Source organism: Hyla sarda, chromosome 7 (genome assembly GCF_029499605.1).
Source record: "Hyla sarda isolate aHylSar1 chromosome 7, aHylSar1.hap1, whole genome shotgun sequence".
Lineage (NCBI taxonomy): Eukaryota > Metazoa > Chordata > Amphibia > Anura > Hylidae > Hyla > Hyla sarda.
In genome coordinates, this window is record NC_079195.1 from 73,805,295 (window position 1) to 73,832,687 (window position 27,393).

At 43.3% G+C, this 27,393-nt stretch overlaps 1 protein-coding gene across 3 annotated transcripts in view; it reads left to right on the top strand.

Moving 5' to 3' along the window:
- Window positions 1-26,958, top strand: part of SFXN2 (sideroflexin 2) — a 65,271-nt gene extending 38,313 nt beyond the window's left edge. The window contains exons 7-12 of one of the 3 annotated variants that reach the window (XM_056529640.1): window positions 2,689-2,749; window positions 8,768-8,834; window positions 10,438-10,487; window positions 11,193-11,242; window positions 21,142-21,189; window positions 26,567-26,956. In XM_056529640.1, the coding sequence (XP_056385615.1) occupies window positions 2,689-2,749; window positions 8,768-8,834; window positions 10,438-10,487; window positions 11,193-11,242; window positions 21,142-21,189; window positions 26,567-26,666 (376 nt within the window). In that variant the 3' untranslated portion in view covers window positions 26,667-26,956. Of the gene's footprint in view, window positions 1-2,688; window positions 2,750-8,767; window positions 8,835-10,437; window positions 10,488-11,192; window positions 11,243-21,141; window positions 21,190-26,566 lie in introns of all 3 variants that reach the window. The other 2 variants (XM_056529641.1, XM_056529642.1) reach the window with 2 other exon arrangements.
- Window positions 26,959-27,393: the final 435 nt, after the last annotated feature.

Genomic DNA, 27,393 nt, shown 5'->3' on the forward strand with positions numbered 1-27,393 from the left:
AGGGCAACAGTTTAGGGCCACATATGGGGTATCGCTGTACTCGGGAGAAATTGTGTTACAAGGTTTGGGGGGCTTTTTCTTCTTTAACCCTTCATGAAAAGGAAATGTTGGGGTCTACACCAGAATGTTAGTGTAAAAATTTTTTATTTTTTACACTAACATGCTGATGTTGCCCTATACTTTACATTTTCACAAGAGGTAAAAGGGAAAAAAGCCCCCCAAAATTTGTAACGCAATTTCTCCCGACTACAGAGATACCCCATATGTGAGCGCAAAGTGCTCTGGGGGCGCACAACAAGGCCCAGAAGGGAGAGGGCACCATGTACATTTGAGGTGATTTGCACAGGGGTGGCTGATTGTTACAGCAGTTTTGACAAACGCAAAAAAAACAAAACCCCACATGTGACCCCATTTCGGAAACAACACCCCTCACGGAATGTAATGAGGGGTGCAGTGAGAATTTACCCCCCACAGGTGTCTGACGGATCTTTGGAACAGTGGTCCGTGAAAATGAAAACTTGTACAGCCCACTGTTCCAAAGATCTGTCAGACACCAGTGGGGGGCAAATGCTCACTGTACCCCTTGTTACGTTCCTCAAGGGGTCTAGTTTCCAAAATGGTATGCCATGTGAGGGTTTTTTGCTGTTCTGGCACCATAGGGGCTTCCTAAATGTGACATGCCCCCCGAGCAAAATTTGCTCTCAAAAAGCCAAATATGACTCCTTCTCTTCTGAGCATTGTAGTTCGCCCATAGTGCACTTCAGGTCAACTTATGGGGTACCTCCATACTCAGAAGAGAAGGGGTTACAAATATTGGGGGGTATTTCCTGCTATTAACCCTTGGAAAAAATGTGAAATTTGGGGGGAAACACACATTTTAGTGAAAAAAAAATATTTTTTTTTTACATATGCAAAAGTCGTGAAACACCTGTGGGGTATTAAGGCTCACTTTATTCCTTGTTATGTTCCTCAAGGGGTCTAGTTTCCAAAATGGTATGCCATGTGAGGGTTTTTTGCTGTTCTGGCACCATAGGGGCTTCCTAAATGCAACATGCCCCCCAAAAACCATTTCAGAAAAACGTACTCTCCAAAATCCCCTTATCGCTCTTTCCCTTCTGAGCCCTCTACTGCGCCCGCCGAACACTTTACATAGACATATGAGGTATGTGCTTACTCGAGAGAAATCAGGCTACAAATATAAGTATACATTTTCTCCTTTTACCCCTTGTAAAAATTCAAAAATTGGGTCTACAAGAACATGCGAGTGTAAAAAATGAAGATTGTGAATTTTCTCCTTCACTTTGCTTCTATTCCTGTGAAACACCTAAAGGGTTAAAATGATGACTGAATGTAATTTTGAATACTTTGGGGGGTCCAGTTTTTATAATGGGGTCATTTGTGGGGTATTTCTAATATGAAGACCCTTCAAATCCACTTCAAACCTGAACTGGTCCCTGAAAAATAGTGAGTTTGAAAATTTTGTGAAAAATTGGAAAATTGCTGCTGAACTTTGAAGCCCTCTGGTGTCTTCCAAAAGTAAAAACTCGTCACTTTTATGATGCAGACATAAAGTAGACATATTGTATATGTGAATAAATTTTTTTATTTGTAATATCCATTTTCCTTACAAGCAGAGAGCTTCAAAGTTAGAAAAATGCAAAATTTTCAAATTTTTCATCAAATTTTAGGATTTTTCACAAGGAAAGGATGCAAGTTACCACAAAAATTTACCACCATGTTAAAGTAGAATATGTCACGAAAAAACAATCTCGGAATCAGAATGATAACTAAAAGCATTCCAGAGTTATTAATGTTTAAAGTGACAGTGGTCAGAATTGCAAAAAAACGCTCTGGTCCTTAAGGCCAAAATGGGCTTGGTCCTGAAGGGGTTAAAGACAAAAAAAAAAGAAACAATTAGCCAACCAATGACTGACTGTCATCTTAAATGATGTTGGCCATGTTTAAAACAGGAGTTCCTTCAGCTCACCTGACCCAGCACACAGACAAGTGTGCAGCTAACAATTGTTTTTTTATTTTGTTTTATATTAGACATAAAAACACAGTACAGCACAGTGAAAATAGAGGTGACACGATTCGGTTATCATTTGTCCCCTGTGGCAAGGTTCACATTCCTGTTGAGCTCGGCATAAGAGGGCTCCATCTCTTGAACCCGGTTAAAGGATGGGAGTTGAGTAGAGAAAAACAAATACAGCAAGTCTGGTCTTTTTTTCTCCGCTCAGTTCCTGTAAAATACCAGACACCTGACGGACCCCACTCAAGTCAATAGGATCCTTCAGGCTGTGTTGTACAAAGGGTCCGTTTGGCTTTGTAATTTGGCACCAAACGGACCCAAAACGAGACTGAGTCCAACAGCAGTGTGAACGAGTCCGGATTTGAATCCTGTTCGATTGTTCAAAATTTTCATCCAGTAGTCCGTAAATGATCTTTTGAAAAAGAACATACCCCAAAAGATCATTTGTAGTTTATGATTGTTTGTTTAATGGTTGTTCAAATATCAGCCTACTTCTATCTAATGTGTATTTCTACCATTGTACATGTCAGTTACTATTGATAATCGAAACCATTTCTAACAATGTCAACAACAATGTGATTCTTCAAAATGCAGATTTCAAATTTTTTTTTTAAATTCTCTTTGATGAAGTGATAAACTTTTGTAATGTTTTCTAGAGAAGTTCTTAATGGAATTGCGGTCACAGATGAAAATGATAACAAGCTCGGACACTCAAAGGTAAGAATGTCCTGGCCAGACATTACGCTGTTAGAAACTGTGTAGCTAGCAGAATGTTGCTAAACACTAAGGATTTATGAGGTAGGAAACAGATAGTAGTTGACTAGGGTTAAGAAAAAAAAGGGGCAGCTATTTTTCCAAAAACGCCCCCACAGTTGTCTATGATCTTTTTAGATGCACCCAGACAAAATATCAGGCCTCTTTCACACTGCTGTCGGGCTCCGCTAGTTGGAGTTCCTTCAAGTTTAGCAGAGAAAAAAATAGTGTAAGCAAAATTACTGGATCACAGACTGGTCCCATGCATGTATTTGGGGTCCGCAGTAGCCGTTTGCATCCGACCTGTTTCACGGTCCGATAGGCTAAGAAAAAAAAAGCGGTTGGATGCAAACTGCAATGTGAACCTATCCTTAGTGAGAGATTGTTAACTGTTACATTCGAGAAATTTGGCCCAGCTGACAGACTATGAGAGGGGGAACATTATTGGACTGAGAGATGTAGGATGGTCAGTTTGACGAACTGCCCACCATCTTGCCGATTCTGACCTGTAAGTAGATGTTGGGAGCATTGGTTATGTGAGGGCATACACATATGGTGAACAGGCTCCAGACGGCCCAGACAGGCCACCAGTTTAGAGCAGATGTCACAGTTTCCTTGTCCACCAACCATGCAGACATAGGTGGCACCTTCATTACACTCCCCCGTCTCTGCTCGGATTATTTCCTGGCGCTTATCAGAAGGGAATTTGGTGTCACAGTTTCCATTACGTGTCCTGCCATTGACAGCCAGCCACTAAAGCTTTTATTTTCAGTGGTCTTGTGAAGAAGTACCCTGGACTGTTACAGACTTGAACGGAATGGTCTTGTGACGAACCAAGATTTTGTTTGTGATCCAACCAGTCAAGTTTGAATATGGAGGCCTTGTAGTAAGATCTTTAATTCTGCCTCTGCTGTGGACTGAGACACTGTCCCACCTGCTGGGCTGATGATCTGGGGAGCCATTTTATACTACAGTCAGTGCCCCCTAGTAGTGATACGAGGGACACTAACAGCTCAGCGATATATACAGGACATCCTGTGGCCACATGTGTTGTCCCTCATGGCAAGGCTTCCGACTGACATTATTCTGCAGGATAATGCTCCCCCCCACAGCAGAGGTTTTCCAGGAATGTCCGATTGCAACACTTTTTTGCCTGCCTGGTCACCAGATTTATCACTAATTGAACATATATGAGACTAGCTGGGACGCCAGCTTCAGCAGCTTATTAGTGTGCAGGATCTACAGACCCAGCTACAATATCTACAGGCAAATGTGCTGCAGAATGACATACAGAACCTCCATGCCCATCCATCATCACGTATCCAGGCTAAAGACAGAGTACCTTTCAGTTGTACAGTTTTTCCCCATATATGTTGGCGCTAATATTGTAATCACTCACATATATAACCATTACACTCACACATATAAAGTTTTAATGAATCCCAAAAACCTTATTTATTTTTTTGTCAGTGACTGTACATCTCAGCAACAGAGCTGGAATACCAAACACTGCTCATGGTCAAAGATGGTGCCGTTTCCTTAAAAGGGTACTCTGCTGCCCCAGCGTTCAAAACATTTTGTTCCGAACGCTTGGAGTGGGCGTTGGGGGTTGTTAGGATATGAACTATGCCATATTACAATCCTATTCTTCATTCTGGTTGGTTTTATGATAGGCAATGAGTAAAGCTCTAGGACAAGAGAAAATGATGGTACTAGAGCCAGTACTTATTAGCAGCTATATACTACAGAGGAAATTCTACTCTTTTTTAATTTCTTTTTTTTTTGTCTGGTCCACAGTGCTCTCTGCTGACACCTGATGCCCGTATTTGGAACTGTCCAGAGCAGGAGAAAATCCCCATAGCAAACCTATGCTGCTCTGGACAGTTCCTGACACAGACAGAGGTGTCAGCAGAGAGCACTGTGGACAAGACAAAAAAGAAATTCAAAAAGTATAGAATTTCCTCTGTAGCATACAGCTGCCAATAAGTACTGGAAGGGTAAAGATTTTTTAATAGAAGTAATTTACTCCACCGGAGTACCCCTTTAAAGTAGGCGTACGAGTTCTCCAAGATGGTTGAAATTTTTAGAATAAGAATACTCAGATTTTATGTAAACCTGAAAACAAGAGTTTGGAGGGGCTCACACTGTGCTAATATGTACCAAGGTTTCTGTGTTACACGTAACCCTACGTGCCAGAAAGGGAATAAAGACTATAGTGGTATACAGACCTCTAGATATATATTAAATAAATTGTATTAGATAAATATTAGAGTTGAGATGTGAGGTAGGTGTGTATGTGCAAATAGACTAGCAGTAGATGATATGAGTAAAAATGAGTTTATTAATGTAAAATATAGAAGTCCGAGCAGGGCCCTTGCTATGGATCTACTAAATATATTAACAACGAATTTGTACAAAAACAGTTAAAAATAATATTACGTTGTGCAAAAAATAATAAAAAATATTGAAATATAAAAAAATAATAATAATGGGGCAGTCACCAATGGTATAGGAAATTGTGGACAGTGATAACGCTTTGTAATCCATAGAAATGCTTTGTAATCCACAGAGATACTTTTAGAGTATACTTCAAGTATAGTTGCAGTCCACTGAAGTTTTAGCAAAATAGTAACGGAGTATCAAATAAAGTATATGCCGGTGCTTCTGTACCACTCACCGCTCCGCTGTGTGCAGCTCCGGAGCGGTGAGTGGTGCAGTAGCGCATCGGCATATACTGCATGTAGCTGTGATGCGTCCTTACTTATCCTATGTTATACAGCTATAGAGTCTAGATAGGGAATACAGATGGCTCACAGAAGTACACTACCTACATTTCTACTGCAGTGCAGCCAATTTGAAGTGTCAAGTACCTTTCTGTGCTATTACAGTAAGTCACAGATAGAGGGCAGCACACACCTGCAAAAAGTGCAAGATAATGTTGATGAAAGAGAAACATGTCGGCTAATACAAGGCCGTTCTGAGCTCATAGTCGCATCTTTATACCAAATGCAAATCCTTTCATGCCTGTTCTAACCAGACTCTTAAAATCATAATTTAATAGACAATATGTAGTGGTCATAGTCTTCTGTGACCAACTGTATTTCCTAAGCAGAACGTTGTAGTTGTAGTCACTTGTATTAGAGTCTATGAAACAATAATCTGACACTGCAGTCTGTCATCTGCCATTTTGGTATAGGTAAGGGATTGAAACAATGCTGGAAATGCTGGGGTTGTCTATGATGAAAGAGGCTTTTATATTGGAGCTGTAGGTGTGATTTGGCAGGGGAAGCCATGGCTCGGTATTTCTTTTGCAGTGAATGCTGTAAGGGAAATCTAAAAGGAAATAGATGCCATTCAGGTTAATGGTTTTCCATGCAATACGTGAGTCTGCCACCACTTAGGATGCCACAGTACCACTATAACAGTGCCAGTCATGGCCTTTTACTTCTGCCAGGTGATTCTCATGTTCAATACTACTAATTAGTCATTTTTTGTAATAATTTATGTCAGCGTTTTCCAAACAGTCTCCAGCTGTTGCAAAAATACAACATTGGGCACTGGGGGGGGGACATATTCAAAAACGAATGTAATTTGTGTTACAGCAATACTTATCACATTTTTTTTTTCTCCTCATATTTTTTGTTAAGGTCCCTTGTGCTGCTTCTAAAATATTTGAGAGTTCATTTTCGCGCCACTTTTGTACTTTGTTACATCAATTTTTCCTTTTTTGTTGTGCTAAAATCCCAGAAAATTCAGGCAGGAGCAAACTAATATCATGCAATCTCATCTCAGACAAACAACAACAAGTCTAAAGGCAAAGACATGAAGAAAATATATATAGATATCAATATCAGTATATCAGTTGATCACAGTATCTAAAAGGATAATGGTGGACATCAGAGAGATCACTGATCTGACCATTAGTGGCGGGTCCTGCATTCTATGAATCAAGCACAGCTCCAGCAATCTCTTCATAGATTTTAAACCCACCGCAATGTACATCATTGTGCGCCAATTTACCAAGGCACAGCGACTTACATGGACGATAAATGTGAGTGCAGTTGCGTTGACTGTGTAGTCAGGTAGCACAACCTGGCCTGGAAATTTAATTGAAACAATCATAATGACAGATGTTTTGATGCAACCCTATGAAGAAAAAAAGTAGTGTAAGTCGCAGCTTAAAAAGTTTGTGAATGATTTAAAAAGAAAAAAAAAATCATAAACAAAGAATTAAAACAGTAAGGCAAAAAAAAATTAGTCAGCCACCAATTGTGCAAGTTCTCCCACCTAAAAAGATGGGAGAGGCCTGTAATTTTCATCATAGGTATACCTCAACTATGAGAGACATAATGAGAAAAAAATCCATAAAATCACATTGTCTGATTTTTAAAGAATTTATTTGCAAATTATGGTGGAAAATAAGTATTTGGTCAATAACAAAAGTTCATTTCAATACTTTGTTATATACCCTTTGTTGGCAATGACAATGTAAGTGTAATCACAATGGCATTGTAAGTGTTCACAAGGTTTTCACACACTGTTGCTGGTATTTTGGCCCATTCCTCCATGCAGATCTCCTCTAGAGCAGTGATGTTTTGGGGCTGTCGCTGGGCAACATGGACTTTCAACTCCCTCCAAAGGTTTTCTATGGGGTTGAGATCTGGAGACTGGCTGGGCTACTGCAGGACCTTGAAATGCTTCTTACGAGGCCACTCCTTCATTGCCCAGGCAGTGTGTTTGGGATAATTGTCATGCTGAAAGACCCAGCCACGTTTCATCTGCAATGCTCTTGCTTATTGAAGGAGGTTTTCACTCAAAATTTAATGATACATGGCCCCATTCATTCTTTCCTTTACACAGATGAGTCGTCCTGGTCCCTTAGCAGAAAAACAGCCCCAAAGCATGATGTTTCCACCCTCATGCTTCACAGTAGGTAAGGTGTTCTTTGGATGGTACTCAGCATTCTTTCTCCTCCAAACACGACAAGTTTTTACCAAAAAGTTCTACTTTGATTTCATCTGACCATATGACATTCTCCCAGTCCTCTTCTAGATCATCCAAATGCTCTCTAGCACTCTTCAGATGGGCCCAGACATGTACTGGCTTAAGCATGGGGACACGTCTGGCACTTCATGATTTGAGTCCCTTGCGGCGTAGTGTGTTACTGAGATCCCAGCTCACTGCAGGTCATTCACTAGGTCCCGTGTGGTTCTGGAATTTTTGCTCACTGTTCTTGTGATCATTTTGACACCACTGGGTGAGAACTTGTGTGGAGCCCTAGATCGAGGGCGATTATCAGTGGTCTTGTATGTCTTCCATTTTCTAATAATTGCTCCCACAGTTGATTTCTTCACACCAAGAAAACGCCGCTACAAGCAGACACACGGCAATGTGCGAGTCACCGCGCGCATGCACAGTATACTCTCACATCACGGCAGCTCTCGGCCTAGCTCATAGAGCAGGGGGGCGGCTGCGATGTGGGCGAGTACACCACGCATGCGCAACAACTTTCACATCGCTTCAGTGTGTCTGCACGTAGTGGCGTATTGCCGCTCCGAGCAGGCACATGTAAAGTCAGCATATAGAGGTCCTTCAGCGGCGGATCCACAGCGTAAAATACAAAGAAGTTACAGTTCTGTTAGTTTGTAGGTGACCAAATACTTATTTTCCACCATACTTTTTCCAATAAATTCTTTAAAAATCAGGCAATGTGATTTTATGGATATTTTTTTTTCTCATTATGTCTCTCATAGTTGAGTTACAGGCCTCTCTCATCTTTTTAAGTGGGAGAACTTGCATAATTGGTGGCTGACTAAATACTTTTTTGCCCCACTGTATTTTGTATTTCAATAATCGGGTAAAAACAATTACCCCACCCACCCAATTTTTTTGAATATGTCCTCTAGTGTTTGGAAAACAGTGATTTATGTATTTGTGGTAACCTCATGCCTTTTTTTTTTTTTTTTTTTTTTGTGATTTCAGAAAGCTGCCATAAAGGGGATTAGTCAGGTGGTAATGTCCAGAATTGCCATGGCTGCTCCAGGGATGAGTGAGTATTGTTACTGCCTCAGACACACACTTAAAGGAGATATCCAATGCTGAAAAACCTATCCCCTATCCTAATGATAGAGTATAAGTTTCAGATCGCGGAGTGTCCGACTGCTGGGGCCCCCTGCGATCTCCTGTACAGGGCCCCCGGCAGCCTGCGGGAAGGGGGTGTCTTGACCACCGCACGAAGCGGTGGCTGACACGCCCCCTCAATACAAGTCTATAGCAGAGCCGGAGCGCTGCCTTCGGCAATCTCTGGCTCTGCCATGGCGCAGTATTGAGGGGGCGTGTCAGCAGCCGCTTCGTGTGGTGGTCAACACGCGCTATCTGGCCCCCGAGCCGGGGCCCCGTACAGGAGATAGCCGGGGGGTCCCCAGTGGTCGGACTCCCCGCGATCTGAAACTTATCCCCTATCCTTAGGATAGGGGATACGTTTTTCAGCACTGGACTACCGCTTTAAATGTACAATACAAAAAATAGGGCAGGACTGTTTAAGCTTCCAAGATAAGAGTGGGTGCAAGCTACGAGGGATGAACCAAATGCCTAAATTGAAGATGCAAAACAAAGAAACAGCACTCCATTAGTAGAGATAATGCTGTGCCTTTATTCACCCAACATGTGCAACATCTCAACCCTTCAGTAGGAGCTTTTTCATGATCTCAAGGCTAAAGAAAGACCCTATTAAAGGGATGAAACGTTGCTTGCACATGTTGGGTGAATAAAGATGCAGCATTATTTCTACCATTGGAGTGCTGCTTTTAGTGGTTTAATGTATGTGCCTCTTAATCTGCTGATTTTATATTGTGTATCATAAGGAATAAAATATATTACAGACTTTCAAGTCTCTTGACAGAAAGTTAACAGTTCTCTTTTTTTGCATCAGCCCCTTCTTTTCCCTAACTTAATGTTCCCATACACGTTCGACATTCACCCCATACGTATGAACGGCCAAACATGAGAGGAATGGAGGTAGGCCGCTGCCAGACAGCTATGGTGGTGGCTTATCTTCTAAGAAACAAAAGGGTTAAACAGTTGAAATCCAAGTCAGGATGCCCCCATACACATTAGAAAGTTGGTAATTTCCACCAAAATTGGAAGGCCAGCGGAATTTTCACTTGAAGGAGGAGGAGGAAAAGAAAGTGGTGTTCTCATGAGCAAGCCAATGTTTTCCCTCATATCTCCTACAAGACTTTCTGCCCTTCCTCCTCATGGCAGTACTCGGCTCAGGAACAGACCTACCAACCAATCAGCTCAGACTGCTATGCCCCTCCTCTCTGACACAAGCACTGAAGCCGACTCTGTGATGGGGCTGTGCCGAGCATGATGATTGAGGTGCCGGGAGAGCTCACAGAGTCCTGCTGTCACTTCCTGTGTTTTGTTATGATACAGCCACTGGCTGAGACAAACAGTAAGTGCAGGACATTGACATGGACATTGTTCTGCACTAAAGAGAGACACCTAGTGGCCATAAGTATAGCGATGATTTTCTATAGAAAAAACAAAATACGTTTCAATTACAAAATGCCTTGGAAAAACTGTTTATCGTAACATATCAAAAACGTCAATATCAATTTTTCAAAATCAGTATTTTCAATTTATTTCAGTATTGCTGCCAATTCTGATGCAAAGGTTAGAGGCATTTCCATTTATGAAGGTAAGTGGTAAATGCCAAAGATATTAGCAGAAACTCTTGAGTAAGGATGAACCAATTACTGTCTGAACTGCTACCCCAGTCACTCCCTGCTACAATATATAATTTACATTTAAACAGGGAAGGCCTTAGGTTTATTACTGCCCTGTTAAAGGGGTACTCCACTGCCCCAGTGTTCGGAACATTTTGTTCCTAACGTTGGGTGCCTGTACTGTACCTGGGTGCCTGTCGCCACGCCCCCTCCCATAGACTTGCACAAGGGGCGTGACCATGACCTCACAACCCCCCCACTCAGCATTCGGAACATAATGTTCTCAACGCTGGAGCAGTGGAGTACCCCTTTAAACAGCAGGAAAAAAAACACATATAGTTACTGAATAATCTCCACTCATCCAGCTGATGTTTTGTCCGGATGAAATACAGGGAGTTAGTATGTTGATATAAGATATCAGTATGTTCCACAAGTCCTTCTTCTCCATAGTCAATGACTACCCTCTTCGAGCAGTGGAACCCACTATGCAGTCACCCAAACCTATTCCTCTGTTGTCTAATCAGTACATAACTTGCCAGAATGATCTAATATGGAGTCTAAAGATCTACATGATAAAGAACTAAAATCTAACGTTCAGGAAAAATGACCTGAAACTTGTATAATGCTGAACATGTCTCTTCATTGTTAAAAATTTACTACATTTGTTTTTTCTACAGAAAATCCATTTCCTCCATGCACCTCTACAAGTTACACTGGCTGGTGGATTGTAAGTAACATTTTAAGAATTTTCAGACTTTATCCTATTTAAAAGTTTCTTAAAGGGGTTCTCCCGTGGAAAACTTTTTTTTTTAAATCAACTGGTGCCAGAAAGTTTAACAGATTTGTAAATGACTTCCATTAAAAAAATCTTAATCCTTCCAGTACTTTTTAGATTTCTCTGATGTCATGACCACAGTGCTCTCTGCTGACCTCTGCTGTTTGCTATGGGGATTTTCTTCTGCTCTGGACAGTTGCTAAAATGGACAGCAGAGGTCAGCAGAGAGCACTGTGGTCATGACATTAGAGAAATCTAAAAAGTAAAGCATTTCCTCTGTAGTATATAGCCCCTAAAAGGTACTGGAAGGATTAAGATTTTTTAATAGAAGTAATTTACAAATCTGTTTAACTTTCTGGCACCAGTTGATTTAAAAAAAAAAAAAAAAATTCCACTGGAGTACCCCTTTAACCCCTTAAGGACTCAGCCCATTTTACGTTTTCATTTTTTTCTCCTCGCCTTCTAAAAATCATAACTCTTTTATATTTTCATCCACAGACTAGTATGAGGGCTTGTTTTTTGCGCGACCAGTTGTCCTTTGTAATGACATAACTCATTATATCATAAAATGTATGGCGCGATCAAAAAACACTATTTTTGTGGGGAAATTAAAACGAAAAACGCAATTTTGCTAATTTTGGAAGGTTTCGTTTTCACACCGTACAATTTATGGTAAAAATGATGTGTGTTCTTTATTCTGAGGGTCAATACGATTAAAATGATACCCATTATTACATACTTTTCTATTATTGTTGCGCTTAAAAAAATCACAAACTTTTTAACCAAATTAGTACGTTTATAATCCCTTTATTTTGATGACCTATAACTTTTTTATTTTTCCGTATAAGCGGCGGTATGGGGGCTCATTTTTTGCGCCATGATCTGTACTTTTTTTTTATACCACATTTGCATATAAAAAACTTTTAATACATTTTTTATAATTTTTTTTTTATAAAATGTATTAAAAAAGTGTTTTTTTTTTTCCGTTCACGCCGTTCACCGTACGGGATCATTAACATTTTATTTTAATAGTTCGGACATTTACGCACGCGGCGATACCAAATATGTGTATAAAAAAATTTTTTTACGCTTTTTGGGGGTAAAATAGGAAAAACGGACGTTTAACTTTTTTATTGGGGGAGGGGATTTTTCACTTTTTTTTTACTTTTATATTTTTTTAATTTTTTTTTTACACTTGAATAGTCCCCATAGGGGACTATTCATAGCAATACCATGATTGCTAATACTGATCTGTTCTATGTATAGGACATAGAACAGATCAGTGTTTTCGGTCATCTTCTGCTCTGGTCTGCTCGATCACAGACCAGAGCAGGAGACGCCGGGAGCCGGACGGAGGCAGGTGAGGGGACCTCCGTGCGGCGTTATGAATGATCGGATCCCCGCAGCAGCGCTGCGGGCGATCCGATCATTCATTCAAATCGCGCACTGCCGCAGATGCCGGGATCTGTATTGATCCCGGCACCTGAGGGGTTAATGGCGGACGCCCGCGAGACCGCGGGCGTCGGCCATTGCCGGCGGGTCCCTGGCTGCGATCAGCAGCCGGGATCAGCCGTGCATGACACGGGCATCGCTACGATGACCGCGGTTATGCTTAGGACGTAAATGTACGTCCTGGTGCGTTAAGTACCACCTCACCAGGACGTACATTTACGTCCTGCGTCCTTAAGGGGTTAAAGACTTACATTGAGGGGGGCGGGGCATGACTTCACAAGGGGCATGGCGTGGCGACCCCCGAAGCCTGCAACAGTGTACGGAACTAAATGTTCCGAACGCTGGGAAGTGGAGTACCCCTTTAAGGCCCTGCGATAGGTATAACACAGTATCCGTTTTTCCTGGAGTGTTATTTTCATATCATTTGATTGAAAATGTATGAAAATGTTAAACATGGAATCTGTAATATTTCCTCAACCTTAACTGCTAGGACATGTCTTGTCAAACATTGGAAAACCCTTTTAATTCTAGGACTAAAATATATATCCGTAGACTTTGTACCTATTTCAGTTTTGTGTTAGTCTTGTATTTTATTCTATGTACTTGCTCTATTATTAGATCTGCTTCTTTTAACCGATTTGTCCCTGCCTATTACTTATCATATCCTCCAACAGCAAATATAGAGTCAGTAGATATGGTTCTAGACGTGAATGACATATGACCGAATGACGTCATCAGCTGTTGTTACACGGCAAACTTCCCCATACTCTAATGCTTAAGTTATGTCTCCATATTACAGTTGCTAATGCTGAATGCTCAGAATATTCCTGTAAAAGTCACAGCTAGTCTCTATTTTACTGATTGTTTTTGCAGTGTACTTGTAAGGAATAGAGCAGATTTCTGAGTGGGTATTCCTACTTTCTGCTATAAAATGCTTATGCCTTCATAGGACAACAAAAAAAAGACTGAGCGGACCTGTCGGACAGGATAAGCTGCCCTGTGTGTGTACATGACAAGCGTCACTAAATGTGGCCATTATATAACTGGTATATGGTATTTTTAAGCAGACTTCTGCTCTGCAGGCTTCATCTTTAGTTTGCAGTTCTCCAAAGGCTGGTGGCAGAGCTCTCTTTCCCCCCATAGACTTGTATTGGCTTGTCTTGCAGACATAGGACACAGCTGAGCTGATTTTCAGAGTGGAATGCAGTTTCAGAAGAAGCTTAAAAACAAGGGAGGGAAGCATTTTTATCTAATAAGATATAATGGACTTCCGGTTCTGGCGCTGCCATGCACGGTCGCAGCTAGGCGAGCTCCCGTGCCTCGCGGCTACTCACCGCTCGCTTACAGACCAGCAAGTGATTACCCTGGTGGCTCGGCGCCCCTTGGACCTGCGGGCAGTTCCCCTGCTCTTGTATGGAGCATTATTTACTGCAGAGCAGCCAGAAATCCTCTACCCAGCACGGAGTGCTTCCTAAGGCTGTGCGCTAGATGGCGACGGCAGCGCGGCACGGACAGCAACAGCGTGCAGCGCAGCCTGTGATCTCCTCTCTCCCCCTGCCTCCCACAAGCAGTGTGGCACCTGGAGTGAGTACAGCTCCCCCTGATTTACCTCACCCTGCTGGTAGCACAACTCCTTTGGGTCCTGAAGCCACCTCCATTACTCCCTTCTGCAGAATGACTGCCGTGGTGGTTAACCCAGGGGACATTCCTGCCTCCTCTTCCTCCCCGTCCCCATGCCTTACCCTGCCTGCTCGTGCAGCTGGTATCTCACATGTCAGCCAGCTCCCAAGTGTTAGATGCATATTCAGACGTACCTCATGCCCTCTCAGCCACTTCTCCTCTTTTTGATTTCAAATCTCTGGCAGTGGAGGTGATGGCACGCATAGCACCTGACATACAACAGTCCTTGGAGGCGACGCTGCAGGCATCCTTTGATAAGTTGCGGGCTGATTTGGCGCAAACAAACTTTACAGTTGTTATAATCCAAAATAATGTTAAATCCCTTGAAAAGGGTCCTGCTGATCTCTCTTCGGCCCACACTGCTCTTCAACAGGAAAATGCAGACTTGTGGGCTAAACTGGACGACTTGGAGAACAGATCCAGGCGGAATAACTAACATATTGTTGGGCTCTCAGAACAGGTGAAGGCAATTGATCTTCAGCATATTTGTGAAATGGAATTGCTGGACGCCCTGGGCATGGATTACTATTGTAGGGTGGAGAAGGCACATAGTCTCAGGGCCAGATCCTGGAATCCGTGATACCAATGCGGGACTTTCTCAGTCTTCACAGCGGAACTAATCACACCAGGTCATTTTCAAACTGCTAGACTTCAATGACCGCTAAGCCTTGATGCGGGCCTTTCGGAGGCGCAATGCTCCTCTCATCCTCAGAGACTGCCTGGTCTTCTCCGTGCCAGTAGCCAATGGCTTTCAGCGGGGTGGGCACCAAGCTATTTCGCCGCAAGGCCAAATTCCAGCTTCAGTTCCCTGCCCTGCTACGCATTTACAATGAATATGACACTTCTTCAGTGTTTTCTAGTCCTACAGCAGCAGAGGCGGCTATGCATAGTGGGGCTAGATCTGCCCAGACAAATTGCGGCCCACGCCTGCCTAGAGACGAACCTTTATCTCCTTCATCTGTATGGTTGGTTCTCCTCGTGATGCCTTCTGAGCGCTGCAGACGGACCCTGTTTGATATTCTTCCCCAGTTATGTGCAGTTATGGGGGTTGAAGCTGCAGTATGTCTGCTTACTTTTCCCTGGCATTTTTGTTTGGCGGGGGGGGGGGGTGTCTTCCCAGTTTCTAAAGTGGCTTTGTTTTGTTTCTTAGTTATCCCCTATCTCAATTACGTTAACGGATACTTTCCTTAAGGGGGCAGATTTTCAGTGACTCTTGCCTGCTTACATGACTATAGATGATAACTTTATTGAATCCTTGAGGAGCTGGTGGATGGAGTTCTCGTGGATCAATGCTGCACATATATCTAATGCTCCCTTGCATTGGGAATCGACTAAATCTGTGTTACGCGGCCACCTAATTGCCTACATGTCCACGGTAAAGAAGAAGTCCCTCCACCATTTCCAAGAGGCTAATAAGGCGCTACAGTTAGCTTACACTACTTACCTCTCTAATCCATCTGCAGTGGCTTGCCAGGCTTGGAAGACGGCGAAAAGTATTTTCGACCTCTGGTCAGAACGCAAATGTCTGGCGTCTTTCTCTAGATTTAAAGCCGAATTGTTTTGTTTTGGAAATAAATCTGGACGTCTTCTTGCTCGCCTGGCCAAGGGCCACAGACCTCCTCAGCACTTCTCCGGTTTACGTGATGCCTCCAGAGTGGTGTGCACAGACCCTGGGGAAATAAATTCCATGTTTAGCACCTACTATCAATCTTTATATTCCAACTCTCTGGTAGACATGGCTTCTGGTAAGGAGTTTTTTTGGGATCGCTTCGGCTATCCACATTGATTTCGAGCAGCGGGATGCTCTGAATGTGGACTTCAGTGCAGAGATCATCTGCCAGACCATAAAACATTTCCATAATGCAAAAGCTCCTGGCCCTGACTGCTTTTCCGGGGGAATTCTATAAGGTTTTGGTAGACACGGTTGTTCCCCCACTGACTTCTTACTTTAACCATGTCTTACATACGGGCTATCTGCCTCTTCACTCTAATACGGCCACCATTAAACTCCTGCTTAAACCTGGCAAAGATCCCCTTCTTCCCGAATTTTACCACCCTATTTCATTAATTAATTAAGACCTTAAACTAATGTCAAAAATCTTGGCCGTCTGTTTGAGTCAGTTTATGCCCTTCCTCATTGGCCCTTCTCAGGTGGGATTTGTTTATTAACTGTTCTGCGGTTACGAACATATGTAAAGTGTTGACCGTTCTCGATAGAGTGCAGCACCGTTCTGAGCCAGGGGAGCAGCCACTGTTATTGGCTCTTGATGCCGAAAAGGCATTTGACAACGTTAGATGGGAATGGCTTGGGAAGGTGCTGGACAGGGTGGGAGTCACTGAGAATTTTTGTACTTTCTTGGGCGGTTTATACTCCTCCCCACTGGCGAGGGTTCACACATCTGTTTAAAGGAACAAGAAAGGGGTGACCCCTGTCCCTCCTGTTCTTTAATTTGGCAATGGAACCCCTAGCGAGATACTTGGAAGACTCGGATTTATATAAAGGCATGTTTGTCAGGCGCAGGTTAAGTTGAATCTTTTCGCAGATGACATCCTTGTCCTTGTAATCCAGGTGCTCACTACTCTTCCCTGATGTCAGCCCTTGATCGCTTCGGATTTTTTTCGGGGTATAAGGTTAATCCGACGAATAGTGAGATACTCCCTAAAGGTCCCTCTAAGCCGCTTTGTCATTGCACCTCACTGGGTCTACCGGCGGGCTTGATTAAACCCTCTATTACTTATCAAGGCATACACATCAGAAAAGCCCCGTCCTCTCTGTACACCTTGAAATATCCCCCACTATTTAAACAAATTAGGGAGGAAGTTAATAGATGGTTTCCACTTTCTTTCATGGATAGATACCATCTTATTAAGATGATTTCCTTTCCCAGCCTATTGTACCAATTACAAACGCTACCTATTCTCCTTAAACATAAGAATGTTAATGCACTGAATTCGGCCTTTACACGTTTTATATGGGCAGAAAAGCGCCTGCAGATTGCACTCCATAAATCGATGCTTTGCAAGACTGATGGTGGGGTTAGTTTCCCCAACATCCGTGGCTATAATCTATCTTGCATCTTCCTCCATGTCATGGACTGGCTCCATGGCTCCAATTATCATTCCAACTATTCCCTGGAGGCTGATTTGATCTCCCCATGGAATTTAGTCTCTTGCCTTCACATTCGCATCTCATGCCTTCCTGCCTATGTAAAATGTTCCCTCCTGATCAGAGACACGGTTTTAACATGGAAAGCTATATGTAGGGCCTATAGACTTCTCTTTCTGCTGTCTGGGCACCTTGACCTCTATGGTCATCAGGAGTTTCCCCAAGGTAGGGAAAATAGACTGTTTGAGACCTGGAGACTTGTAGGGGTTCGGGAGGCAAAGCACTTGATACACCCTGAGGACAGACGGTGGCTTACCCCGCAAGAAATTATTTCCAAGTTTTCGTTACCACCCACTCAATTCATCCAGGTGTCTCAACTCTTGTCCTTCTGTACCTCCAGACTCTGAGATCCCTCTCCAGAATTATCGTCCTCTCCCTTTGAAGATGTGGTAGGTTCACAACCACGGAAGGTCTCTTTATCGAGATTTTACTGATGCTTTAATGATAGTCTCCTGCGGATCTCTAGACATGGTCTGTTTGCTAAGTGGGAAGCAGTTCTCCAAACCCCTGACTTACGTGATGAAATTTTGGATGGCTGGGCCAAAATGCGAGCTAACGTTATTAGTGAGACGTGGCGTGAAACCTTCTTTAAAGTGATGCACTTTGGTTATCGGGGCATCAATATCCCGGCCTCTTCTAACTTCCCTAACAGACTCGCCTCGTGCCCGAAGTGTAGCAAACCGAATACGGATTTTTACTATGGCATTTGAGTCTGTGCTAGAAGTCAGAGCTTTTGGGTCACAGTTATAGCTTATATCGCAGAATTGTGGAAGGTGCGGTTGCCTTTGACTCCCTTGGCCCTTTTGTTCCAGTCTGTTGACCTGTCCATAGTGGAGGCGATAGGCCTTCATAGTGTTCCCAAATGCATAAATGTAGTTTTGCTGGTAGCAAAACGAGTTCTGATGTGTAAATGGATTAAGCCTCATATGCCAGTGCTGGGTGATGTGGTGAACGAATTGAAGACTTTTTTTTTTTTAGGCCAACAGACTGGATACGGAACGGCACAGGGAGCGAAACGCTTCAAAGTTCATTGCCAAATGGCATACCCTTCTTGTGGCCCATTATTCTCAGTCTCAAATCCAAGCTATAGTGTTACCTTTCCGGCATACTGAATTGTACTGTTTGGTGGCTCTTAGCAACACCTTGGGTCCTCTCCGTCTTCAGGATGATATGGGGTGAGCGAGGCTTCTTTTCTATTCCTCGGAGTACTTTCTTTATTTTCTTTTTTTTGTGTGTATGTGGAGTGTGCTTGATGTTGGGTTGGTTTGTGGGGTTGACCTTACTGAGTGTCACGTATAATTTACAGCGGGAGGGTGGAAATATTATCGTGTTTTTATTTTTTTTTTTTTATTGTGATCTTATGTTTATTATATGCCTTATTGTGGGTACTGCGTTACTCACCTATTTATGTTAATTATTTCATTTTGCAGCATTGTTGTAACTTCCTTGTTTTAAAAATTGAAAAATCCAATAAACAGAGTTATACAAAAAAAAGATATAATGCAAAGTTTCTTATATTTCGTACTATTTACAGTGGGAATCAAAAGTTTGGGCACCCCAGGTAAAAATTTGTATTAATGTGCATAAAGAAGCCAAGGAAAGATGGAAAAATTTCCAAAAGGCATCAAATTACAGATTAGACATTCTTATAATATGTCAACAAATGCTAGATTTTATTTCCATCATTTACACTTTTAAAATAACAGAAAACAAAAAAATTGCGTCTGCAAAAGTTTGGGCACCCTGCAGAGTTAATATCTTGTACTGCCCCCTTTGGCAAGTATCACAGCTTGTAAACGCTTTTTGTAGCCAGCCAAGAGTCTTTCAATTCTTGTTTGAGGTATCTTTGCCCATTCTTCCTTACAAAAGTCTTCCAGTTCTTTGAGATTTCTGGGCTGTCTGTCACGCACTGCTCTTTTAAGGTCTATCCATAGATTATTAATTATGTTGAGGTCAGGAGATTGCGAAGGCCATGGCAAAACCTTCAGTTTACGCCTCTTGATGTAATCCCCTGTAAATTTCGAGGTGTGTTTAGGATCATTATCCAGAGGATCTCTTTAACTTCAGCTTTTTCACAGATGGCATCAAGTTAGCATCCAAAATTTGCTGAAATTTTATTGAATCCATTTTTCCTTCTACTCGTGAGATGTTCCCGGTGCCACTGGCTGCAATACAACCCCAAAGCATGATTGATCCACCCCCATGCTTAACAGTTTGACAGAGGTTCTTTTCATTAAATTCTGTTCCCCTTCTTCTCCAAACGTACCTTTGCTCATTCCGGCCAAAAAGTTCAATTTTATCTTCATCGGTCCACAGAACTTGTTTCCAAAATGCATCAGGCTTGTCTATATGTTCATTTGCAAAGTTCAAACACTGATTTTTGTGGTAAGGACGTAGAAGAGGTTTTCTTCTGATGACTCTTCCATGAAGACCATATTTGTACAAGTATCTCTTTATAGTGGAATAGTGTACCACAACTCCAGTGTCTGCCAGATCTTTCTGGAGGGATTGTGCAGTCAAACGTGGGTTTTGAATTGTTTTTCTCACAATCCTGCGAGCTGTTCTGTCTGATATTTTCTTGGTCTTCCAGATCTTGCTTTAACTTCCACTGTTCCTGATGACTGCCATTTCTTAATTACATTCCGAACAGAGAATATTGACATTTGAAAACGTTTTTCTATCTTCTTATAGCCTTCTCCAGCTTTGTGAGCGTCAACTATTTTCAGTTTCAGATTTCTAGACAACTGCTTTGAAGAGCCCATGATGCTGATTGTTGGGGCAAGGTCAGATGAGTCTGGGCATTTAAAACCTTTGAGATTGACATCACCTGGTCTTCCCAGATGATGAGAAACCTTTCCATTCTAATAAAAGAACAGAGATTCTATCAGTTGGGGGAGCAGGGCAAATGTTGTAAAAAAAAGCCCATTTGTTCCCAGGATGTTAAAACTCTGGGGGGGGGGATCTAGGGCAGACTCTGTTGAATCCCCTGAATCTCTGGAGGGTGGGTGAGTCCTCCACTCCATTTTGTTTGTTTTTTAATTGCATTATTTATTTATTTACAATTTTTGATACAAGATTATAAAACTTTCCCAAACTCCCCCCACCCCACCCATAGAAAAGCATTTCACTTGATATGGGAATCCCGACTGAAAGATGTGGTACACCTGTAAGAATTTATAGAACGTGGAACTCCCACTTCTTCATAGTCAAGTGTTGAAGGATCTAAAAATGTTCAGGAAAAGGGGTTAAAATGGCCCTGGGGGAGCAGTGCAATAATTTATTGGACCTCTCCTTAATTTGATGTGTACAGATCAGTGTTTCCCAACCAGTGTGCCTCCAGCTGTTGCAAAACCACAACTCTCAGCATGCCCGGACAGTCAAAGGCTAGTAACCTTAAGCTCCTTGAAGTACCTATTACCAATAAGGAAACATTAGGGCTCTTAGATTTTTTCGCTTTTTCATTTTACCAACTCTTTATTGCAGTATAGATGGGACTTCAAGTGGATGTGTTCTTGTCTGTGTGCTGACCCCACACCCATCTTTTCTTTTACAGCTTGCTGTTCATGGTTCCTGTTGCCTGCTCATTGTTTCCACAGCGATGGTAAAGTATTTCTCTAATAATTGCTGTATGTCTAAAAGCATTACTGTAATTTGATTTAAACTTTTGACATGTTGTTCAGGCAGGTCAGAAGTTTAGATTACTCCTGAGAGCCGCTGCGATCATGCGTTATAGCCAGTTGAAGTGTGCGTCAGCCTGCACTCCACTCCCCGGCTGTCAATCAAATCTGACCCTTTCACTGCATAAGTCTATGGAGTGAAAAGGTCGAATCTGGCAGCAGGCCAGGGAGTGGGGCACGCTGCTGTGCACCTCCCCAGCTTATAACTTGTCATCACGGTGGGTCTCAGGAGTGAGAACCGATGCGATCTAAGTATTTCTGGATAACATGTCAAAAGTTTAATCAAATGACAGTAACTCTCTAATTTAAATAGTGATATTAGCTATGAAATAATCAGGAATTAGATCCTGTATCTCTATATACAGTGGTCCCTCAACATACGATGGTAATACGTTCCAAATGGACCATCGTTTGTTGAAACCATCGTATGTTGAGGGATCCGTGCAATGTAAAGTATAGGACAGTGGTCTACAACCTGCGGACCTCCAGATGTTGCAAAACTACAACACCCAACATGCCCGGACAGCCAACTGCTGTCCGGGCATGCTGGGAGTTGTAGTTTTGCAACATCTGGAGGTCCGCAGGTTGAAGACCACTGGTAGAGGAAGTTGTACTCACCTGTCCCCGCTGCTCCGGATCGTCACCGATGCCCTGGATGTCGCCCTCCATCGCTATAGCCGCATCCCCGGGGTGTCCCCGACACTCCGGTAAGGCCTCTGCTTCCCCGGCATCTTCTCTCTCTGTTGCCGCCATCAGGTCGCTATGCACGCTGCTCCTATTGGATGACAGGACGGCGTGCGCAGCGACGTGATGACGACGATGGAGAGCGCCGACGATGCAGGAGATCCCGAAGAGGACGCGCCGGAGCCCCGAGGACAGGTAGGAGACAATCACCGGAGCTCACAGGGCACCGTAAACGGCTATCCGGTAGCAGCTGAAGCAGTCTGCGCTGCTGGATAGCCGTTTATGCGATGGCCCCGACATAGAAAAGCATCGTATGTTGATGCTGCCTTCTCTGAGAGGCCATCGTATGTTGAAATCATCGTATGTCGGGGCCATCGTAGGTCGGGGGGTCACTGTATATGTATGCTACATTTGATCAACCCAATAAGTAAGGTTTGGCTGTTGCTAAGTATGGTGTTATTTGGGCACAGGTCTTGATCTTGTATTTGATACCCTCTGGAGTAGTTTTTGTTTATGACACTCATGAATGAAAGCATAGGTTCACCCATGGTTATTGGCATGCACATTTGGTAAGCAGAGGAGATGGAAAAGCTTTGTTCAGTTTCTATTTTACAATAAGACTCTGTTGAGATTAGCCATGGTTGCCTGAATGGATCAATTTTTTTTAAACTAAGGAATCCTGATGGATCCATTGGGATTTCCTGTATTTTAAACAGCATAAATAGCTCTACATACTATGCTATTCATCCCATCTAAAATACTGGAACCACTGCTGTTAAGAGTGTAATGCAAATATGAACAGAACATCAGAATGGTGTAGCTTACTGCGCTATTCTGTTTAGAAAAAAAAATTTAGAAAAATGTCTGATGGGAACAAAAAATAATTTACTATTTATTTTGAATCAAGTAATGTAAGGTAAGATCCATTTTTGAAAGGGTTGTCCTTTATATCTGGCTAGAGGTACAATAAAAATAAGAAAGAAGTCATACTCACCTACCCAGATCCCCCACTGCTGCTGTTCTGATGTCAGACAGCCCCCAATAGTTGCAGCTGTATACTGGTTCAAGTGAAGCATTGTCCTTGCAGGAACTGCCTCCCCCAACCAATAACTGGCCACGGCTTTGTCCTGCCTTAGTCTGTGACTGGCTGAGGGGGCTGTTCTTGTAGGGTCGACACATCACGTTAAGCCGCAAGAACTGGCAGCCATTGGAACAGCAGCTGTGGCAGAATTACGGTAGATGAGTATGACTCTATTTTTACTGCACCCCCAGCTAAATTCAAAACATTTTATATCCCTGGAAAACCCCTTTAAACCCTTAATAACTTCCCACACATTTTTATAGCGGCCATTTAGGGACATAGTGGCCCATGGGTTTTTGCTAATTTTCTTGGGGACAAGTTGAAGCACAAAAAAAGTCAAAGATGTAAAATATAATCTTCTAGCTAACTGCAGCCACCACTAGAGGAATCATGGGAGTATATGAGCCAAAGGCACCCAAGAAATATTTTTTATTTTTCGGGCCTTGAACCATATCTGAAACCATGGGGCTATCCCTATGGCTCTATTAAAGAGATTCTCCGATATCAAAACTTATCGTCTATCCTGTGGACAACAAGGGTTGCCTTCATGAGACCATACTATTTAAGGCCCAAAATATGAATCCCTAATGTTAAGTTACCAAAATGAAACATTTTATGTTCTACCCTTGAATTATTACAGTGGTCCCTCAATGTACGAGTGTAATCCGTTCCAAATGAACCATCGTTTGTTGAAACCATCGTATGTTGAGGGATCCGAGCAATGTAAAGTATAGTACAGTGGTCTACAACCTGCAGACCTCCAGATGTTGCAAAACTACAACACCCAGCTGGGAGTTGTAGTTTTGCAACATCTTGAGGTCCGCAGGTTGAAGACCACTGGTATAGAAAGTTGTACTCATCTGTCCCCGGCGATCCAGACCGTCACCGCTACCCTGGATGTCGCCGTCCATCGCTGTTGCCGTGTCCCTGACGCTCCGGCAAGGCCTCTGCTTCCCCGGCATCCTCGCTCTCCATTGCTGCCATCACGTCGCTATGCACGCCGCTCCTATTGGATGACGGGACGGCGTGCGCAGCGCCGTGATGACGACGATGGAGAGCGCCGATGATGCAGGGGATCCCGAAGAGGACACGCCGGAGCCCCGAGGACAGGTAAGTGATCGGCAGCGGACCACACGGGGTACCGTAAACGGCTATCCGGTGGCAGCTGAAGCAGTCAGCGCTGCCGGATAGCCGTTTATGCGATGGCCCTGACATACAAAAGCATCGTATTTTGATGCTGCCTTCAACATGCGATGGCCTCTGAGAGGTCATCGTATGTTGAAATGATCATATGTCGGGGCCATCGTAGGTCGGGGGGTCACTGTACTTGTGTCCTCAGGAAAGCTGAAGCTCCCAACCCCCAAACTCTCTGCTGCTCAAAAGAAGTGGATAGAAAGGCTTATGGGCATGTGTAGTAGCCGGAGAGCCATTATTTTCAATGGTGTTCAGCACATTGGTGTGTGTTTCAGGGCTGTCAAAATGTGCTTGCTCTCCCCCACTGCTATCTCCATATTCAAATATAGAGATAACAGTGTGGATAATAGGAGTAATCTCATTGTGACTGTGAAGACGGTGAAGTGGCCAATGGCTGCCGCTTACGCTGCTGCTAATAAGGGCCTATTACACAGGGTCTTTATTGGCTAAAACTCTGGATGTTTGGTATAATTCTGAAGGTTTGGGTATTGTATTCCAGAGAACTGGTGCAGCACGGGCAAAGTCTTGGAGATGGGGGTGAGAAGTTTGGATTATAGAAGATGTTAGCATTTAATCATTAGCAGAGCGGAGAGCGCATGTAGGATGGTAGAAGGAGATGAGGGAGGTGCAGCACTGGGGAGAGCTTTGTGGGGGAGAGTGAGGATTTTGTACTGTATTCTAGACTGAATGGAGAGGGGAGAGTTTAGAGAAGGGAAAACCTATTAATAGAGAAGGGAAAACCTATTAATAGAGAAGGGAAAACCTATTAATAATAATTACAATAATCAATGGGAGAATGAATCAGAACAACAATCAGGGTTATATCTGTTTTAATGGTAAGAAACAAGCCAATTTTGGAGATTTTTTTTAGGTGAAGGTAGGGCTGGGCGGTATACCGGTTCATACTGAATGCCGAAATTTTTGTGCTGCACGATATGAATTTTAACCCGTACCGCAATACCGGTTTGGCCCCTCCTCCTCGGCAATGAATGAATTATCAGCCCGCTGCTTTCCCCATCGGGGAACTAATCATATATGACCCACGAGCGCTGTTCTGCCCCGCCCCCAATTAATTATCAGCCCCGCGCTGCTCATCACATATGTCACCCGCAAGCGCTGCCCTCCTCTTCCTCCTGTTTGTTGCGGCCGCCGGCGCTGACACTCTATACCAGTGTTCTTCAACCTCCAGATGTTGCAAAACTATAACTCCCAGCATGCCCGAACAGCCGTTTGCTGTCCGGGCATGCTGGTAGTTGTAGTTTTACAACATCTGGAGGTCCGCAGATTGCAAACCACTGCTCTATACTGTATCCCTATGTCCGGGCTGCAAAAGTTAAACAAAATAAACTTTAACTCACCTTCCCGCGTCGGTCCAGATCAGCTTCCCAGGGAATGGAACATCGGACAGCCGTCAGCCTATCACCGGCTGCAGCGATGTTCCGCCTCGGCCGGTGATAGGTTGAGCCCACTGTCATGTAAGAAGCCGGCTTCTTACATGACAGTGGGCTCAGCCTATCACCAGCCAAGGCGGAACATCGCTGCGGCCGGTGATAGGCTGACGGCTGTCCGACGTTCACGTCCCCAGCGTAAGGCCAACGTCGGAACATGCGTTACTTTATTTTGTTTACCTTTTGCAGCCCGGGCATAGGGATACAGTATGGGGATACCGCACAGTATATAGAGTGTCAGCGCCGGCGGCCGCAACAAACAGGAGGAACAGGAGGCAGCGCTTGCGGGTGACTTGAGTAGTACCCCGATGGGGACATCGCTGGTCTGATAATAAATTTTGAGGGAGGGGGGGGGGGGAATACCGTTATATACCGTGGAACCGCCAAAGGTTAAAAAAAAAATAAGATACCGCGATACACATATTTGGCATTAATGCCCAGCCCTAGGTGAAGGTGACAAGAATATGAGAGGAAGAGTAAAAGACAGACTAGAGTCTAGTATAACCCCAAGACAGCAAGCTTGCTGCCCAGACGTTCTAGTACCACACACACAGATGGAAATATCAGGTTTAGGTAGATTTCTCCATAGAGAAAATACAAAAAGGTCAGTTTTAGAAAGATTTAGTTTCAGATATAGGGAGGACATGATGTTTCAGACAGTAGAGAGACAGTCACTGGTATTTAGGAGGAGTGCAGGGGTGATGTCACAGGAAGAGGTATAGAGCTGGAAACCAAATCTACTGTATCATTTGTTATAAGAATGTAGATGAGAATATTATTTTAAGGTGTCAATAGAATTGTATATTATTAGATATTATGCCGTTCAAATAAATGTACTGAAGCGCTTTACAACATTCTGTTATAATTTTTTTTTAAATTTTTTTTTTATTTCAGTTCAATGGCCGTGAGCAGTCTAGAACCTGAGCTTCGAAATTCTATCCAGAGCCAATATGGAGACAAAATTCAATATGTTTATTTTAATAAAGGTTTATAACCACTGGACTTAACTCTTGGAAACCTGAAAACTAGTTGTATTTTGCTGCAATGAAGCTGCAGTCTCCTTATTGAGCTTCCTACAGCTCTAATGCTCTGTTGAACCTCAACTATGCAAAAAATACAGGAAAGAATTTTTAACTCCTTGATCCTTCTGAATGTTTTGTGTGTTTTGCAGACTTGTGCTGCATGCTGTAAGCAGGCTATATACTGATCCCAGTAAGAAGTACTTTATCTGTTTGTAGGGTGTGTTGAACGGGCCACAAGTAGACAAGGATAAACAGGTACCCGCACTCACCGCGAGGAATGGGCAAACCGACTCTCCTGGACACTAGGAAATTCCCGGCATCAGGCTGGTAGCAGGGCGCTCAGAGTGGAGGCTTCTTCCGGCCGGAAGAAGCCTCCACTCTGAGCGCCCTGCTACCAGCCTGATGCCGGGAATTTCCTAGTGTCCAGGAGAGTCGGTTTGCCCATTCCTCGCGGTGAGTGCGGGTACCTGTTTATCTTCATTTGTATATTGTTGAGTGACTTTGGATTTCTTGGTCCCCAGCACCCCCGGACTCAAGGGCACCAGGACTCCGCGTGGCCTAACAGTTCGTTAGGCTCCTTATTATATGCTGTTATACAGCTGGGCATAGGTGTCGGTCCCTCTTTTCAGCAGTGCGCTCTATCTTGTGTTTGTCAGCACAAGTAGACAAGGATATTGTAAGAAGTGCAGGACCTATAGA